At 35.0% G+C, this 18,041-nt stretch overlaps 1 protein-coding gene across 9 annotated transcripts in view; it reads right to left on the reverse strand.

Annotated features, from left to right (window-relative positions):
* ZFAND3 (zinc finger AN1-type containing 3) overlaps positions 1 to 18,041 on the reverse strand; it is a 331,540-nt gene that overhangs the window by 237,209 nt on the left and 76,290 nt on the right. For 2 of the 9 annotated variants that reach the window (XM_077904177.1, XM_077904174.1), the window contains exon 1: positions 4,128 to 4,195. The exons of the other annotated variants lie outside the window; for them this stretch is intronic. In XM_077904177.1, coding sequence (XP_077760303.1) covers positions 4,128 to 4,189 — 62 coding nt within the window. In that variant the 5' untranslated portion in view covers positions 4,190 to 4,195. Of the gene's footprint in view, positions 1 to 4,127; positions 4,196 to 18,041 lie in introns of those variants that run through there. 9 annotated transcript variants of the gene reach the window in all.

The raw sequence follows: 18,041 nt of genomic DNA on the forward strand, positions 1-18,041 counted from the left end.
CCACTCATTTCAAAGTAAATCACGAAGTAGGGCAGGAGGAGTGGCTGTACATAAACACCCAAGTAACGGAATAAAAAAAAAGTCTCCCTAGACTTAGTGAATCAAAATCTTGGTTGATGCCTAAGGGTTTTTTTTTAAAGTTGAGGTGAACAGGGATGCCTGGGTGGCTCAGCAGTTGAGCGTCTGCCTTCAGCTCAGGGCATGATCCCTGAGATCAAGTCCCAACAATGGGCTCCCCACGTGGAGCCTGCTTCTCCTCTGCCTATGTCTCTGCCTCTCTCTCTATGTCTCTCATGAATAAATAAATAATAAATAAATAATAATATTTATAAATAAATATTAAATTTATTAATAAACTTTTAAATAAATCTTAATAAAATAAAAATAAATAATAAATAAATGTTTATTTTAAATATTAAATAAATAAAATCTTTTAATAAATAAATAAATAGAATCTTAAAAAAAAAAAAAAAAAACGTTGAGATGAACAGAAACAGAAAACTTAGAAGTTACCATAGCTGGGACGCCTGGATGGCTCAGCGGTTGAGCGTCTGCCTTTGGATCAGGGCATGATCCCGGTTCCAGGATTGAGTCCCACATCGGGCTGCCTGCGAGGAGCCTACTTCTCCCTCTGCCTGTGTCTCTGCCTCTCTCTGTCTCTCATGAATAAATAAATAAAATCTTTAAAAAAAAATTTTTTTTTAAGAAATTGCCATAGCCAATTGAGAAAAAAAATTTTTAGGCAAACAGAACAAGTAAGCCTAGTCCAATTAGCACTCAGATTTTAAATTTTAGAGTACAGTTATCAGACTTACTACAGTAATTTTTTAACTATATTATTTTCATTTCAAACGGCATGTCTTGGCAGCCCGAGTGGCTCAGCGGTTTAGCGCCACCTTCAGCCCAGGGCCTGATCCTGGAGACCCAGAATGGAGTCCCACATCAGGCTCCCAGCATGGAGCCTGCTTCTCCCTCTGCCTGTGTCTCTGCCCCCCTCCCCTGTGTCTCATTAATAAATAAAATCTTAAAAAAAAAAAAAAGGCATGTCTCTAACCAAAATACACTTGAATCTTTGCATTAATTCATGATATTTGGCCTATCAAATTGTACCTATAATGCCTTTAAGAATCTTATAAATTCTAGCTGTGTATGTATATACATGTATTATTATGTAAGTATGTGTATGTACACACACATTTTATTAGTAACCTTACACAAAATTTAGCATGGTGCCTGACAATCTAGCCTCAAAATGTTTTCAAACACACAAGCACACAAATAAATTCTATTAAAATTTACTGACACCCACATTATGTGCCAGGCACTGTGCTAGGTGCTATGAACAAGCCAGGAACAAAACATACTCTCACAACACTATCAGAAAGGATATCTGTCATTAAGCAGGCTGCTGTGGAAGTATCCACCCCTTTCCATCATTTCCCTCATTTTACTTTTAGATGTGAACATTCTGCTTCATCCTTCCCTAGGGCATTATAGGATTCTCACTTTGTCATATCCCTTTAAATTCCAATTTTCATTTTACATGGGGAAAATGTACATCCACGTAGCCTCCATTACTATTTCAAAGCAATTGGAAAAATCCCAGAATCCCCATTTCCATTGGGCTGAGACTTTCCAATATGCCTAATAATGATACTTTATGACCTAGAAGTTCCAATGAATTGGTAGTAAGAAAACATTGATCTGCTTCAGTGGCACTGTAATTGGAATGGTGATTAAATGCATCATGTTAAATTTACCCTGGGCCTTTTCCAGTGTGGCAAACATAAAATGACCTATCAGCATCAGCAGAGCCTAAACCACTCTTTCCTTCTTAAAATGATACTTTTCCTGTATGTCAAAGGTGCTATGTTTGAGCTTCTCCATTAATAATTAGGTGGCATAACACAACAAACTGTATACACCCTTATAGGCTACCAAAGGATGTACCTTGCCCAACATGGTTTACTGTATTTAGCAACTTGGGAAAACCATATGTATGTCAGAGCGTGCATTTGCACCACTATAGTTAATGGTCTGTCAGCATTTCCATTATAAAGCAATTTTCAAAGGTTTATTGCTCTGCTGAAGAATTTGCTCTGAGCTGAAATTTGGCATTCCAGAAAAGCAAAAACTGTAGCCTGTAGTTGTTTATTCCCTTCCAAGTAGGCCAAGTAGTTTGTTTTTTTTTAAGTTAATCTATCCCTTTATTTCAGAATTTCCTCATATAGCCCTTTGGGAATATCCACAGAACAAAACTTCAACACCTCACAAAGCGACTATTGTTGGGTAATAGGAGCTAGCAAGTTGAAGGTACAGAGCACATAGATTCCAACTTATTTATGGAATTATTTTTAAAAAGCAAGCATATTTTTGATGAACAAATTTCAAGTTTAAAAACGTTTTCATCAATTCTATCTACTTAAATTATTCACACTATTAGAATATACTACCACTGATATTAAAATCAATGGGTGACTTTAAAATTCTCATCTATTATTAAACCTTTTATCTTCCAAGAAACATAATAGCTACTAGTGACCTAGTGTGAATTTTACATACTCTCAATTCTCTCCCGCCCTACTAGTTAAAAGGAATAAATGCTGTAAGTAAAAGCTAGGTAGCAAGAAAGATTTATACAGTGATAGAGAAACTCTGAAGGTAACTTAGAAAATTCAGAAAACAAGGATCATCCCCTGAATGACAAAGTGCACAGAAAACAACTATGGTAACCTAGAAGATTGGTACATTAGAAGATTGGTACATTAGTGATAAACAATTTTATTCAATCTCTGGTAACTTTTCTATTAGTCTAAAAGCTTGCCAGAATATTTCGTGTTTCAAACAAAGAAGAAATCAACTATTTCAGTCTTTTGGTTTCTTGTTACTGAATCTACCTTGAAAGCTCCAATATTTACACTTTAAATTACAAGGGTATTCAATTATACAAATAATTATAATTTTCACACAACTCTACACGATGAATAGAGTAGTTATAAAAATGGTTTTCTAAGCTTAAAAACTTTTACTACGTACAAATAAAGAACCTCTAAAACTAGAGATCAGTGATCAACCTTTTAAAAATGTATATATACATTTTAGAGAAGTGTAAAGATTCATCCTAAATTACTACTGATACAGCTTAATATATTTTGCCAGTTTTCCAACTTTATATTACTGAAGACAACTATAATCTCAAATTATTAATATAATATGAAACCATTTCCACACAAAATAACACAGAATAATGTTTGTCAGATGGCAGATAAACGGGATCCAATTCATGATTATCACTAATGGAAATATGGGCACGAATGCATTAGACCAGGGGGAAGGGTGTAAAAAAACAGTAAAAGATACAGACAAAATATTATGATTTTTACTGATGTTACAGTCTTTTCATAACATTTTATATTCAGATTCCAAATTAATCCCACCTCTACCTTTGCCAGGCATTAATCAAATCTGCCAAATTTACAAGTATAAAAACTAAAGCCAAAAAAAGTTATTTACCAAGGAAAAACAATAGAATACTGAAGATTAACCCTCAGTAATGCCAGTGTTATAAGTTAACTGGATTGACAGAATCTGACATCTAGGTAAAAAATTAAGTTACTTTTATCTTTTGCACAAAGTGTTAGTTAGTGGCCCCGGCTAGATGGTCCCTCCGGTAGTTAACCCAAGGACCTGTGAATCCTTTTGGTATTTTAAGAGAAACCTCAAGAAAGCCTGCAGTGGCCGGTTCCAATGTAATAATGGAGGCAGCAACCTAGCAAATGGTGTTGGCCATCACACCTTCACCCAGCCTCAATGCTCTTTTTCAAGGCACTGAAGTTTCTTTAAAAGGCTTAACAGAAACAAGTGGCAGTTAGTCATTGATGATTTCATTTCCATGTTAGAAAGACAAACACAAACACAGCCTTATTAAGCAGTAAGCAGGATTGTAAATAAAAGCATAGGAGCTTTATCACCTATATTTTCTTCCAGGAGTTTTATGGTTTCAGGTCTTATATTCAAGTCTTTAATCCATTTTGAGTGAATTTTTATAGAGTGTAAGAGGTGGTCTAGTTCATTCTTTTACAAGTGGCTGTCCAATTTTCCTAATACCATTTATCAAAAGGACTGACCTTTCCCTGTTGTTTATTCTTGCTTTCTTTGTTGTAAATTTAAAAATCGCCATAAGCTCCATGACATCAGGACCAGCAATTCTTTTTTAATCTAATTCCAAAGGCAAGGGAAACAAAAGCTAAAATAAACAAATGGGGCTATATAAAACTAAAATGCTTCACACAGTCAAGGACATCATCAACAAAATGAAAAGGCAACCTGCTGACTGGTGAGAAATGTTTCCAAGTCATGTATTTTATAAGGAGTTTATATCCAAAATACATAAAGAACTCATACAATTAAAACACACACACACACAAACACACACACACACACACAATCCCATTTTTAAAAATGGGCAGAGAATCTGAATAAACATTTTTCCAAAGAAAACATATAGATGGCTAACAGGCAAATGAAAAGATGCTCAATATCACTAATCATCAGGAAAATACAAATTAAAATCACAACAAGGTATCACCTCACATCTGTCATAATGGATATCATCAAAAAGACAAAAGATAATAAGTGTTGGTGAGGATGTAGAGGAAAGGGAACCCTTGTACACTAGTGGCAGGACTATAAATTGGTGGAGCCACTATGGAAAACACTGTATGGAGGTTCCTCAAAAAAATCAAGAGAGAGCTACCATACAATCCAGCAATTCCACTACTGGATATATATCCAAACAAAATGAAAACACGAATCTAAAAAGATAAATGCACCTATATCTTCAACACAGCATAATTTATAATAGCCAAGACATGGAAACAACCTAAATATCCACTGATGGATGAATGGAAAAAGAAGATAAGATGTACATATTCAGCCATTTAGTAAAAAGAATGAAAAAAGAAATCTTATCATTTGTTACAACATGGAGGACCTTTAGGATATTATGCTAACTGAAGTCAGACAGAGAAAGACAAAACCACATGATTCACTTATTTGTGAATCTAAAAAACAAAACCAAAACAAAACCCAGACTCAGAGACACAGAGAACAAATTGGTAGTTGCCACAGAAGAGGTGAATGGTTAATGAAATGGGTGAAGAAAATTAAGAAGCACAAAATTCCAGTTATAAGTCATGAGAACGTAATGTACGCAGGTTATAATAGAAAATATGACACTGACTTTGTAACATGACAGATGGTAACTAGACTTACTGTCATGAGCATTTCACAACATACAAATGTCAAATCACTGTTATATACCTGTAATTCGTGTATGTCAATTACACCTCAAAAATTTTTAAAAATAACAACAATGAGTTTTACCATAAAAGTTTGATAACTTTTAATCTCCTACCCACTTGCCACTCAAAATTCCCTTGCTTTCTCAGGAAGTCCTTTTCCTTAATATATTAGTAGGAATTACATTTTTTTTTAATTTTTATTTATTTATGATAGTCACAGAGAGACAGAGAGAGAGAGGCAGAGACATAGGCAGAGGGAGAAGCAGGCTCCATGCACTGGGAGCCTGATGTGGGATTCGATCCCGGGTCTCCAGGATCGCGCCCTGGGCCAAAGGCAGGCGCCAAACCGCTGCGCCACCCAGGGATCCCTATTAGTAGGAATTACAATTAAAGAACCACATGTCATTTTTTTAATAAGAAGGTCCTGACCACAGAGAAAGGACCAGAATGGACTGTGGAAAAGAGGGTAGCTCCCTGCTCCCCCTCATCTCTAACAAAATATAGCACCCTCTTTCAAAAAAATTATTCTTATAAATGTATCACATGATAAAAAATTCAAAAGGCACTAAATAAAGAGTATTAGTGAAAATATGTCTCATTCCTACCCCTGTCTGCCAGATGCCCAGATCCTATTAGAAGCAGCCACTAGTACCAGGTTATTGTAGATTCTTTCCAGAGGTATCCTATTTTAAAATATATCTCCTGTCCTCCAAACCTCAGTATTCCCTAGCCTGTCTGTATGCTTTATTTTTCTAATATTATCTGTTATTTACTATTATATACTTAATTACTTTATTCTTGCCCCATTTCTACCCCACAACAAGAATAAAAGAGATATTTCCAGAGCATGGAACAATGAGTAGAACATAATAGAATCCTGACAAGTATGTGCTGAATGAGTTAATAACCTCATCATTACAAATACTAGTAACAAGCAAGTTATCTATTCTTTACAAAATACTGATGCTTTTCCAAAAAAGCAAAAAAAAAACTATAGAACACACAGTGAACTCTGCTTAGGGAGCTAAGTCAGCTTAAGAATATCTAAAGTTGCAAACATTCAATATTGCCCGTTTTTTAAGATTATAAATTTTACACTGGCTTTGTACATAAAAGGAAGTCTACTTAAACACCACTTTTATGATTACTTTCCCTTGAGATTTTCTCAAAAATGAGATGTCCTCTGCAAGTCTACCTAAGGGAGTAAAATCTTAAATGGTAAAGTACAATCTCAGGAACACTGAAAAGATAGTTTGCTACGTATTTCTTTTCAGAATAAAGTATAAGTACATTATAAATAAAAACATTAATAAGTATAGGAAGAGGGATGCCTGGGTCACTCAATTGGTTGGGCATCTAACTCATGTTTCAGTTCATAACATGATCTCAGGGTCCTGAGACTGAGCCCCACTACAGGCTCTGCTCAGCATGGAGTCTGCTTGAGATTCTCTCCCTCTTTTGCTCTCTCCCCCTCTGCTCCTTCTCTTGCTCCCGTGTGTGTGTGTGTGTGTGTGTGTATGTGTACACTCTCTCCCTCTCTCAAATAAGCAAAATGAATAAAATCTTTAAAAAAAATAAGTATGGGAAGAAATCTTCACACATATGAAGAGACATGTATTACAGACTTTCTACAACACTGTTTCAAATAGTTAAGTAAATAATAGTTAAAACAAGAGTGGCAAAAACATGAATATCTCTAGAAGTATGCTATTATCTATGGAGTACAATATTAAGCTATCCAAAAGAATGATGTAATTCCACTCATGCTAATATGGAATAATCTAGGAGATATAGATCACAAGAAGTTGAACAGTATATACAGTACATACCCAAATGTATATTACTTAAATATCTGTTTATGGAATGAATAATTCAGAGATGAAAGTTATAGCATAGGGAATATACTTTGTGGTACTGTAATAGCATTGTATGGTGACCAATGGTAGCCACACTTGTGGTGTCTAGAGCATAAAGTATAGAGTTGTCAAATCCCTGTGATGTATACCCAAACTATCATTCAATTAAAAAAATTAAAATTTGGGGTGCCTGACTGGCTCAGTCAGTAGAGCTTGAGACTCTTGATCTCAGGGTTGTGAGTCTGAGCTTAACCTGGGAATGGGGATTACAATTAATTATTTTGAAAATTAATGTATAACTGTTAAGCACAATATAACATGGAAAGATAACCCCCATCAAAAAATACCTGGTAAGAGATTGCTGCAGGGTAATGGAACCTTGAATTGAGGTTAAAAACATTTACTTTTCACTGTAAATAACTTGGAACTGCTTGAATTTTTGCCATATGAATGCTGTTTTTTCAAAATAGAGGGGGAAATTACAGAATAAGGAAATCTTACTTGAAATATGGAAAGATAATGGACATCTCTGGTATCATTAGGCATAAGAGCTAAAGTTAGATCAATCTCATTAATCTCTTATTTCAACTATTACCTTATATATACAATTTAAATTCGAATATACATCTAAATTGGACAAATGAATAAAGAGTTCTGAGATCCAGAGTCCCATGCTCTTTCAACTGAGCCAGTCAGGCAATGCAAAAATTTCTTAAACACAGAAAGACAAAAATTTCTTAAACACAGGTAGGCAAAAATTTCTTAAACAAAAAAAGCAATTATCACATAAAACAATGATAAACTGTAATTCATTAAAATTAAGAACTTCTGTTCTTCGAAACACTAAGAAAATGAAAAGTAAACAACAGATTGGAAGAAGATAGCTGCAGTTCATATAATAAGTGTTTGTAAGTGTGTGTGTGTGTGTGTGTGTATGCATATGTAAAATATATAAAGAATTCCTATAAATCAGTAAGACAACTGATATCCAGATTTAAAATGGACAAACACCTGAAGAGGCACTTTAAAAATGTGGATACGTATGTGGTCAATAAGCAAATGTAGAACTGCTCAACATCAGACAATAGAGAATGCAAATTAAAATCACAATATAATACCAACAGAATGGCAAAAATTAAAAAGGCTGAAAAGATCCAAATGTTCAGAAAGGTGTAGACTGGAATTCTAATACATTGTTGCTGGTAAACTGGTATAGTCAACCATGGAAAGAGCTAAGCATACATAATCTATGACTCACCAATTCTCCCCTATGTATATACCCAAAAGAATTGAGACTGATTTCTACCAAGAAACATGTGAAGCAATGTTCATTAACAGTGTAATCCATAACAAAGATTGAGAATAGCTCAAATGTCCACCCACAGGAGAACAAATATATAAGCTGTTCTATTTTCACAGAATGGAATGAGAACTGCTACCATAAGCAACCACAAAGATGAACCTTTCAGACAAAATTCTGAGGAAAAGAAACTAGAAACAAAGAACTTATTCTACTTTTTGATGTATAAAACAGGTAAAACTGGGCAGCCCCCGGTGGCTCAGCAGTTTAGCGCTGCCTTGAGCCCAAGGCCTGATCCTGGGGACCCGAGATCGAGTCCCACGTCAGGCTCCCTGCATGGAGCCTGCTTCTCCCTCTGCCTCTCTCTCATGAATGAATAAATAAAATATAAATAAATAAATAAATAAATAAATAAATAAATAAATAAATAAATGTAAAACTGAATCTATGATGACAGAAATTTAAATAGTAGATACCTACAGAGGTAGCTTTGCCTAGGACAGGGCAGAGAGTCTACAGGGGCACCAGAAATGTTATCTGGATTTAGGTGGTGATTTCAATGATATACAGATACAAACACAGACTGTGAAAATTCACTGACTTGTAAATTTAACATCATATACCTTACCACAGGTAAGTCATACCTAAATTTTAAAAGAGGATATATTATGAATAGTATTCTGGCAATACATTTGAAACGTAGATAAATTTCTAGGGTGGAAAAAAACTTACCAAAACTGAGAATAACTAGAAAATCTAACTAAATCCTGTAACTAATAAAGAAATAAATCCATAATTTAAATTCTTCCAATAAAGAAACCTTCAAACCCAGATTGCTTTACTGTGTGGCAATCTATGCCAAGTTAATAAGTCAGTAATAAACACTCAGCAGAGAATGGAAAGAGAAAAACACTGGTCTATTCCTTTGATGACACTAGCATAATCTTAATGCCAAAAACCAAACAAATGCATTACAGATGATAGATAGACAGATAAACAGAGCAGCCTCATTCATGAACAGGGATGCAATAAATGTAAGTAAAAATTGGTGAGCCAAAATAAGCAACAAAAGAACATTACAGCACAATAAACTGGGTTTATTCTGGGAACCTCAGGTTGGTTTAATACCCAAATGTCAATATAATATACCACATTAAGAAAATAGAAGAGAAAAAGAGCATCCCAGCAAATGAAGAAAAATTAGGTAAAAATTGACACACATCCATGATTTTTCAAAATTCATTTAAGAATAGAAGTGATCTTTCTTAATCAGAAAAAGGGTACTATAAAAAAATTCTTGGGCAGCCCTTGGTGGCTCAGTGGTTTAGTGCTGCCTTCAGCCCAGGGCCTGATCCTGGGGACCTGGGATCAAGTCCCACATCGGGCTCCCTGCATGGAGCCTGCTTCTCACTCTGCCTGTGTCTCTCTGCCTCCCTCTCTCTCTCTCTGTGTGTGTCTCTCATGAATAAACAGATGGAATCTTTATTAAAAAAAAAAATTCTTCAGATAAAACCAGCAAGGAATATCATACAATGGTGAAACACTGAAAGCTTTCTGTTTCAGAATACAAGTAAAATTGTTATCACAACATTTATACATCTGTTCAAATATACAAGACAGTCCAGTCAGTGCAAAAGAGAGAACCAAATAAAAGGTATAAGAATTTAAAAGATAGAAATAAATTAATCCATAGAGTAAATGACTATATAAGTAGAAAATATGTACAAAAAAACTATTCTGCAAGCTATAATATAGCTGACAAAAATTTAGGAAAACCTAAATAAATGAAGATACCATGTTTATGGTTGAAAGATGCAATAAAAACCGTTCTTCCCAAATCTAAAATTACCAATGTAATCGCAACCAAAATTCCAAACAATTTTTATAAGAAAATTAACAAGATGATTCTAAAATTTTTTTTTAAGATTTTATTTATTTATTCATGAGAGACAGAGAGAGGCAGAGAGAAGCAGGCTCTACGCAGGGACTCAATCCCAGGTCTCCAGGATCAGGCCCTGGGCTGAAGGCGGTGCTAAACCACTGAGCTACCCAGGCTGCCCTGATTCTAAAATCTATATGGAAATTCAAATGACTCAAAACAGCCAAATCAATCATGAGGAAAAACAAAGTTGGAAGACTTACTCTATCAGATATCAAGAGTGAACAAGTATAGACAAATAAAGTAATACATTTGAATAGAAAATCCAGAACAAGACCACATGCATGGACATTTGCTTTATAAGGAAGGCGTTACTGCACAACAGTCACAGAAAGAGGATTTTTTTTTTTTCAGTAAACAAATGATGTAGGCCCATTAAATATCTATATGGAATAGAATGAATCTTGGTCCTTACCTCACATCATATAAACTAATTAGTTCCAGGTGGATTACAGATCTAAGTGTGAAAGACAAAACAACAGAGCTCAAAAATGGTAACAGAAGAAAAATGCCCTCATGTGCTCTAGAGAAAGATTTCTTATAAGTCATAAAATACTAGCCATAAAGAATCACTATGCTGGAATACATCAAAATTATCTTTCATCCATAGAACAGCTCTTCATTGACAGAGTACAAACAGCAAACTACAGATTAAGAAAAACTATAGCACACACAACACAACACAAAATGTGTAAAACTGACAAGCCAAAAGAAAAAGGGGCTAATAAGACCTTAAACAAATACTTCAAAGAGGATATTTTTAATTTTTGAAAAATAACGCAGTAATCAGGGAAATGTAAAATAAAACCATAATATAATATGACACTATCAAGAGAATAATATCAAAAAGAACTGGGACATCTGGATGGCTCAGCGGTTATGTGTATGCCTTCGGTCAGGGCATGATCCCGGGATCCAGGATCAAGTCCCACATCGGGCTCCCAGGGAGCCCTGCTTCTCCCTCTGCCTGTGTCTCTGCCTCCCTCTCTCTGTGTCTCTCATGAATAAATAAATAAAATCTTAAAAACTGTAAGAAGTCAGACTTGAGAGGGTACATAATAGGTTTCTGGGATACAACCAATGATCTATTTTGTGTTCTGGGCGTGGTTACACAAGAATTCAATTTGTGACAGTTCACTGAGATAGTGTACAGTTCACATCAGTAGTGTACAATTTTCTGTGTGTGTGTATGTATATATATATACACACAGAATATATATACATATATATGTGCATATATACACATATTTGCTATATATACACACGTTATATATGTACGTGTGTGTATATATATATAATTATATATATATGATTTCACACAAAAGAAATGAAAAAAGGTGAAGACCGAGACAGAGGAACAAGAACCAAATTTACCATACTCCTACCTCAACAACAAAAACAAACATAAAACATGTGGAACAAAGGTTCTCAAGAAAATGAAGGTCATCAGAAATGAAAAGTCATATCAGAAAATGAAGGTCACGAATCACTCAGAGACTATAAATAAATAAAATGAGCTTCTGATTTCCCCTTTTTACTGAGAGTATATTCAGGCCACAGCCAAGGACTCAAGAACCTAAGAGGACAAATGCAGCTAGAGTTTTCAGAGCAGTAACAAGAAAGAAGACGGCTACAAAGAGAACTGTGAAGGTCTGCAGAGGGTCCTCTGTGAATATTTAGCTGAGTATTTATCAGTGTGTTCATCACGTGTTCACATGAGAAAGAGATAAGAACCACAAAAGGATTAGTGGCAACAACAGCTACTGCTCTCATGGAGCCTGGAACAGTGTGTTTTCTGTTCCCATTAGTCAGAATGGAAACCTTGTAATTCCTAGGACATTGGATAGAGTACTTAGAAAAGCTTTGGATCAGTAGTGGAGTAAGTGAACCTTAATGCTGATTTGGTACAGCCTAAAAAACAGTTTAAGAGATGTGAAAGGATCAAACTTTCAAAGAAACTGAACTGCATTCAAAGCAAAGCTCAAGAATCTGCCTCTCTCTCTCTCTCTCATGAATAAATAAAATCTTTTTTAAAAAAAGAATATTTCTAAGAATAAAAAATACCTTATCATCCAACCAGGTAAAATTAATAGTGTCTGATATATAACAAAAATTACAATTAGCATGCAAAGAACAGGAAAATATGACCCCAAAACAGGAAAAATTAAAGCAGTCAAAACCAATCCAGAATTGATACAGACGATAGAATCAGTAGCTGACAACATTAAAACAATTATTACACTGCATTCTATGGGGCGCCTGGGTGGCTCATTGGTTGAGTGTTCAACTCTTGATCTCAGCGTCATGAGTTCAAGACCCATGTCATTAAAAACAAAAATTAAAACAATTATTGTAACTATATTCTGTTATAGTAAAAAAAGTAGGGACTTAGAAGATACAAAGATGAATCAAATTGAATGTAGTAAACTACAATGTCTCAAGATGAAAAATACACTGGGTCTTTTATAGCAGAGTAGACACTGCAGAAGAAAAGATAAATAATCCTGAAGACATAGCAATAATAAATACAAAGAAAGAAGGGGGGGGATGAAGAAAGGAAAAGAACAAGATACAAGTAAGAAAACTTCAAAAGGCCTAATATACATATAACTAGAGTCTATGAAAGGATAGGAGGGAAACAAATATATTTGAAGAAAGAAGAGCAGGAGCATTTTAAAATTTTATTAAAACTATAAACCTATTGAACTAAAAAGCTCAAATAACCAAACTGAAATAATATAAAGAAAACTACACTGAAGTATATAGTAACAAAATTGCTTGAAACCAGTGATGACAAAAAAACAAAACAAAAACAAAAACAAAAAACTTAGAAGTAACCAGAAAAAAGACCCAGGAGAAAGATACAAACAACAGATTTCTCATTGGAAACAACACAAGCTAAAGGGCAGTGAAGCAATATCTCTAGAGCACTAAAAGAAAAAACTGTCAACCTAGAATTCAATATTTAACAAAAATATATTTCTAAAATGAAAGAGAAACAGATCTTTTCAGACATACAAAAAAAAAAAATGGAGGAATTCCACACCAGAAGACCTACACTCAAAAAAATGTTAAAGATGGGATGCCTGGGTGGCTCCGTGGTTGAGTGCCTGCCTCGGGGCCCTGAGATCAAGTCCCACATGAGACTCCCCGCAACAAACCTTCTGCCTAGGTCTCTGTGTCTCTCATGAATAAATAAGTAAAATCTTTTTAAAAAAAAAATTTTTTGCAGTATTTCAAGGAGTAAGAAAATGACATCAAATGGAAATATGGACCTACACAAAAGACTAAAGAACACGGAAACAATGACTATATGAATAAACTTTTTTTTAATAAACTTTTTTTTAATTACACATACCTCTTTAAAAAATTTTTAAAGCACAAATAACAACATACTATCAATTTTATAACATATGGAGAAGTAAGGATCCCAGGATCCCAGGACCCTGAGATCATGACCTGAGCCCAACCCAAGATTGGCCACTTAACTAAGCCACCCAGGAGCTTCAAAAATATATCCCATAAATATGCTTGAAATTAGATTTTAAGATATTCTCTCAGAGGAAGCATGTCCATGCCTCTAGCACAGTACATACGTGCTTCACCATGTTTCCACATGGTAACAATAACTTAAGTTCAAAAGCTGAACAGCAGAAGGTGCTTACACCACACATGAAGTTTATAGTACCACTTTACGGCAGACTACCATAGGATAAAAATAACCACTAAAATAACATTAAAAAATTATACCTGGCTGCCTTTTATCAAGTTGAGAAAGTTCCCCTCCACTAGCTTAGAGTATTTTTAATCATTAAAGGGTGCTGGATTTTATCAAATGCTTTTTCTGACTCTACTGAGATGATCATGTAATTGTTTCTTATTCTACTGATACATTACTTAATTTCAGATGTTGAAATAGTATTACATTCCTGACATAATCTCACCTGGTTGTTCTATAATTCTTTTTACATGTTACTAGTATTTAGTTGATTTTTATACCCACATTCCAAAGAAATAGAACTATCTTTGGTTTTACATCAGGTAAAATAGTGGCCTCATAAAAAAAGAGTTGGGAAGTGCTCCTTCCTATTCTTTTTTTTTTTTTTTTAAGGATTTGTAAAGAATTGGCATTATTTAATTTTTCTTTAATTCTTCATTAGATAAATGTTTATCAATTCTACTGATCCTTTCAAAGAACCAGCTTTTGGTTTCATTGATTTTCTCTACTATTTTCTATTATCTATTTCATTAACTTCTGCTCTAATCTTTATTGTTTCCTTCCTTCTGTTTGCTTTAGGTTTAGTTTGTTCTTCTTTTACCACTGTCTTAAGTGGGAAGACTAAAGTACTGACTTGAGATCTCTGTTCTTAGTACAGCCATTTACAAGCTATAAATTTCCCTGTAAGCACTATTTCAGCTGCACCCCATACATTCTGACATGTTGTATCTTCATTTTCATTCATCTCAAAGTATTTTCTGATTTCCTTTTTAATTTCCTCTTTGATCCATGGGTTATTCAGAGTATGCTGTTAATTTCCATATGGTGGTGAATTTTCCAAATTTCTTCCTACCATTGACCTCTAACATCATTCTACATGCTAGAAAATATATATTTATATTATTTCTAGCCTTTTAAACTTACTGGGGTTTGTTTTACCACCTAGCATAAATTCTATGCTAGAGAAGCCCATGTGCACTTGAGAATAATGTATATTCTATTTGGTGAGGTATTCTATAGATGTCTGGTAGGTAGGTCTAATTAGTGTATAGTGTTGTTCAAGTCTTCTGTTTCCTTGTTTTCTAACTGTTCTAAACATCAGTGAAAGTGAGGTTTTAAAGTTTTCCAATTATTATCGTTGAGTTGTCTATTTCTCCCTTCCTGTCAGTTTTGCTTCATATATTTTAGTTCTCTATTATGTGGAAATAACAGAAACACCCAACAACTCCTAAGTGGATAAACAAAATGTAGCATAATCACACAACAGAGTATCTGGCCATAAAAAGAAAGTAAGCATCATGCATGCTACAACACAGACGAACCTTATAAACAGTATACTAGGTTAAAGAAGCCCATCCCAAAAAGAACAGATACTGTGATTCATTTCTATGAATCCTTCTAATGAGTTTCCTGAAGAATCTGTAGAAAAGGCAGATTCATGGGTGCCAAGGACTGCAGGGAAGGAGAAAAGATGAACTGGTAGGGAATGAGATCTAAAGCATACATAGCAAACAATCTAAAGCATCTCATAGCAAACATTTGCTTGGCTGCTGTAACGCTTTAACTGTTTTCCAGAATTCTGACAAAGTTAGTTCTGACAATTTCTTGCTTGTTTTTCAATGTGTCTGTAGAGACAAGTGTTTGGCATTGCCTGTCTCCATCATTTGCGCTGAAATCACTCTTGGGTTTACTTTTAAGATATTAAGCTGGGAGAAACTATCAAGAAAGTTTAAGCTGTTTCAAAATAAAAAGTGAGGATCCCTGGGTGGCGCCACGGTTTGGCGCCTGCCTTTGGCCCAGGGCGCGATCCTGGAGACCCGGGATCGAATCCCACGTTGGGCTCCCGGTGCATGGAGCCTGCTTCTCCCTCTCTCTCTCTCTCTCTCTGTGACTATCATAAATAAATAAAAATTAAAAAAATAAAAAAATAAAAATAAAAAAATACAAAATAAAAAGTGAACTTAGAATAACTTCTGCTATTCTATATGTTGATGCTCAAATTCTCGGATCAAGAAGAACTCCAAGAATACCAGGACTCTTCTTCTCTTAAAAGGAAGTAAACTGATAAAACAATGTCTTTGTGAATCAGCAAAAATTGAACTAATCTCAAAGTACTAATTTAGCCATGATACTGTGCTCTGTGTAACTTCTATTATCTGATTACTTCCTGAAACTTACTATTAGTCATAATAATACATGTCAATTGTATTTGTGAAATCTTTTAAGGTATTCATAATCTAATTCATTCCGGACAACAACCAATGAGGTAGGACAAAAAAGGCAACTGTGTCTTAGAAGGGCATTCCTCTTTACACCACACAGAGGATAACACGGTCAAAAAAAAACCATTGGAAGCTCATGGTCTTCCATTCAACCTGCACCCTTCCCCTATGGATGCCCAAAAGTCCAAATATGAACAATCAGAGGTTACACATATAAATATCTCAAATTCAGTAACAGTTAACACTGTTAGGGACTCCAAATGAAGTGTTATTTATCTTAAAAGCAAAAAAAACACATATTCATTAGCTGTTAACAGGGAAAGGATTAATAAATGTCCATGTGTACATTCTTATTCAAAATTACTAATTCCGGGGCGCCTGGGTGGCTCAGGTGGTTAAGCATCTGCCTTCGGCTCAGGTCATGATCTCAGGGTCCTGGGATCAAGCCCTGAATCAGCTCCCTGCTCAGAGGGGAGTCTGCTTCTCCCTCTCCCTCTGCCCATCCCCCCCACCACCTTGTTCATGCTTGCTCTGTCACTCTCTCAAATAAATAAATAAAATCTTTAAAAAAAAAATTACTAATTCCACACTGATTCCAGCAAAGCAATGCTTATATGTGTTGTCAGCTGGAATATGAATACAAAAGGAACTAAAATCATTCTTGCTACTATGAGCAGCTTCATATACTTTCTAAATTCCTGTTTTTATCCTATCTAAAACTAAAAACTGAGTACCAAATGCAAGCAGTAATATAACAAACTACAAGGCTTAGTTGCTCAAATGAAGTATCGTGAAAAGTACCCTAAAGATGATGAATGGAACATGTCTTAACATGCCAAATCATTTCACTTTTCTAACTGAGCTACAAAAGTAATCAGGAAAAAAAATCAAACCATTGCTTAAAATATACTGTGTAGCTTCTAAAAAATGAACCATAGGTTTGAAATAGTAAAAAAATGTATTATACAATAAAGGTTATATCAACAAATAATACATTTTTTATTTTTTCAGGTCTAGCTGGTTACTGAATGATGGTTCGAATCAAATACTCTAGCCAGTAGGCAAGTATTATTTATATGAGTAATGCCCTGTGGTAAATAATTCCAGATTCACTAAGAAGGGCCCATAGTCCAATATCAAGGACAATGGATCTCAAAGGCATTTATTATTTTCTTCTCACCTTCCTTTGCCTTTCTTAACTGTAACACAGGAAAGAGTTATTAAATTCAATGCCTGAGCCTCTCAGACTGACCTCTCTTCTTGGTGAGGCAGATATTGTTGGTTACATACCCAATCTTTCCTCTTTACTTACAAAACCCCCATTTTCTTTTGGTGACCCTGAGCATAGTACTAGGGGAGAGATCAAGATTGGTCTGCCAGTATGGCATCCATTGTTCCTCTCTGCCAACAACTGACACAAATGGGGCTACATGACTCAGCTCTGGCAAATGAAATATGAAGGGAGGTTTCTGGAGATACAAGGTAGCAGAAGAGTTATCAGGAAAAGTTTTATTCCCTAATAATACAGGAGACAGAGCAAAAAGAAGTTCCTTTTTTTCCCCTTCTCCTTCCTCTTTGCTTCAGATGTCCTCATATGAAGGGGGATAGCTGGAGCTGCTGTTGTCATTTTATAACCAAAATGGAAGGGAACTGCACAGCTGTTGAACCCACCCTGGAACCAGAGATTCCAGACTTTTTGTTAA

The sequence above is a fragment of the Canis aureus genome, chromosome 7 (assembly GCF_053574225.1).
Source record: "Canis aureus isolate CA01 chromosome 7, VMU_Caureus_v.1.0, whole genome shotgun sequence".
Lineage (NCBI taxonomy): Eukaryota > Metazoa > Chordata > Mammalia > Carnivora > Canidae > Canis > Canis aureus.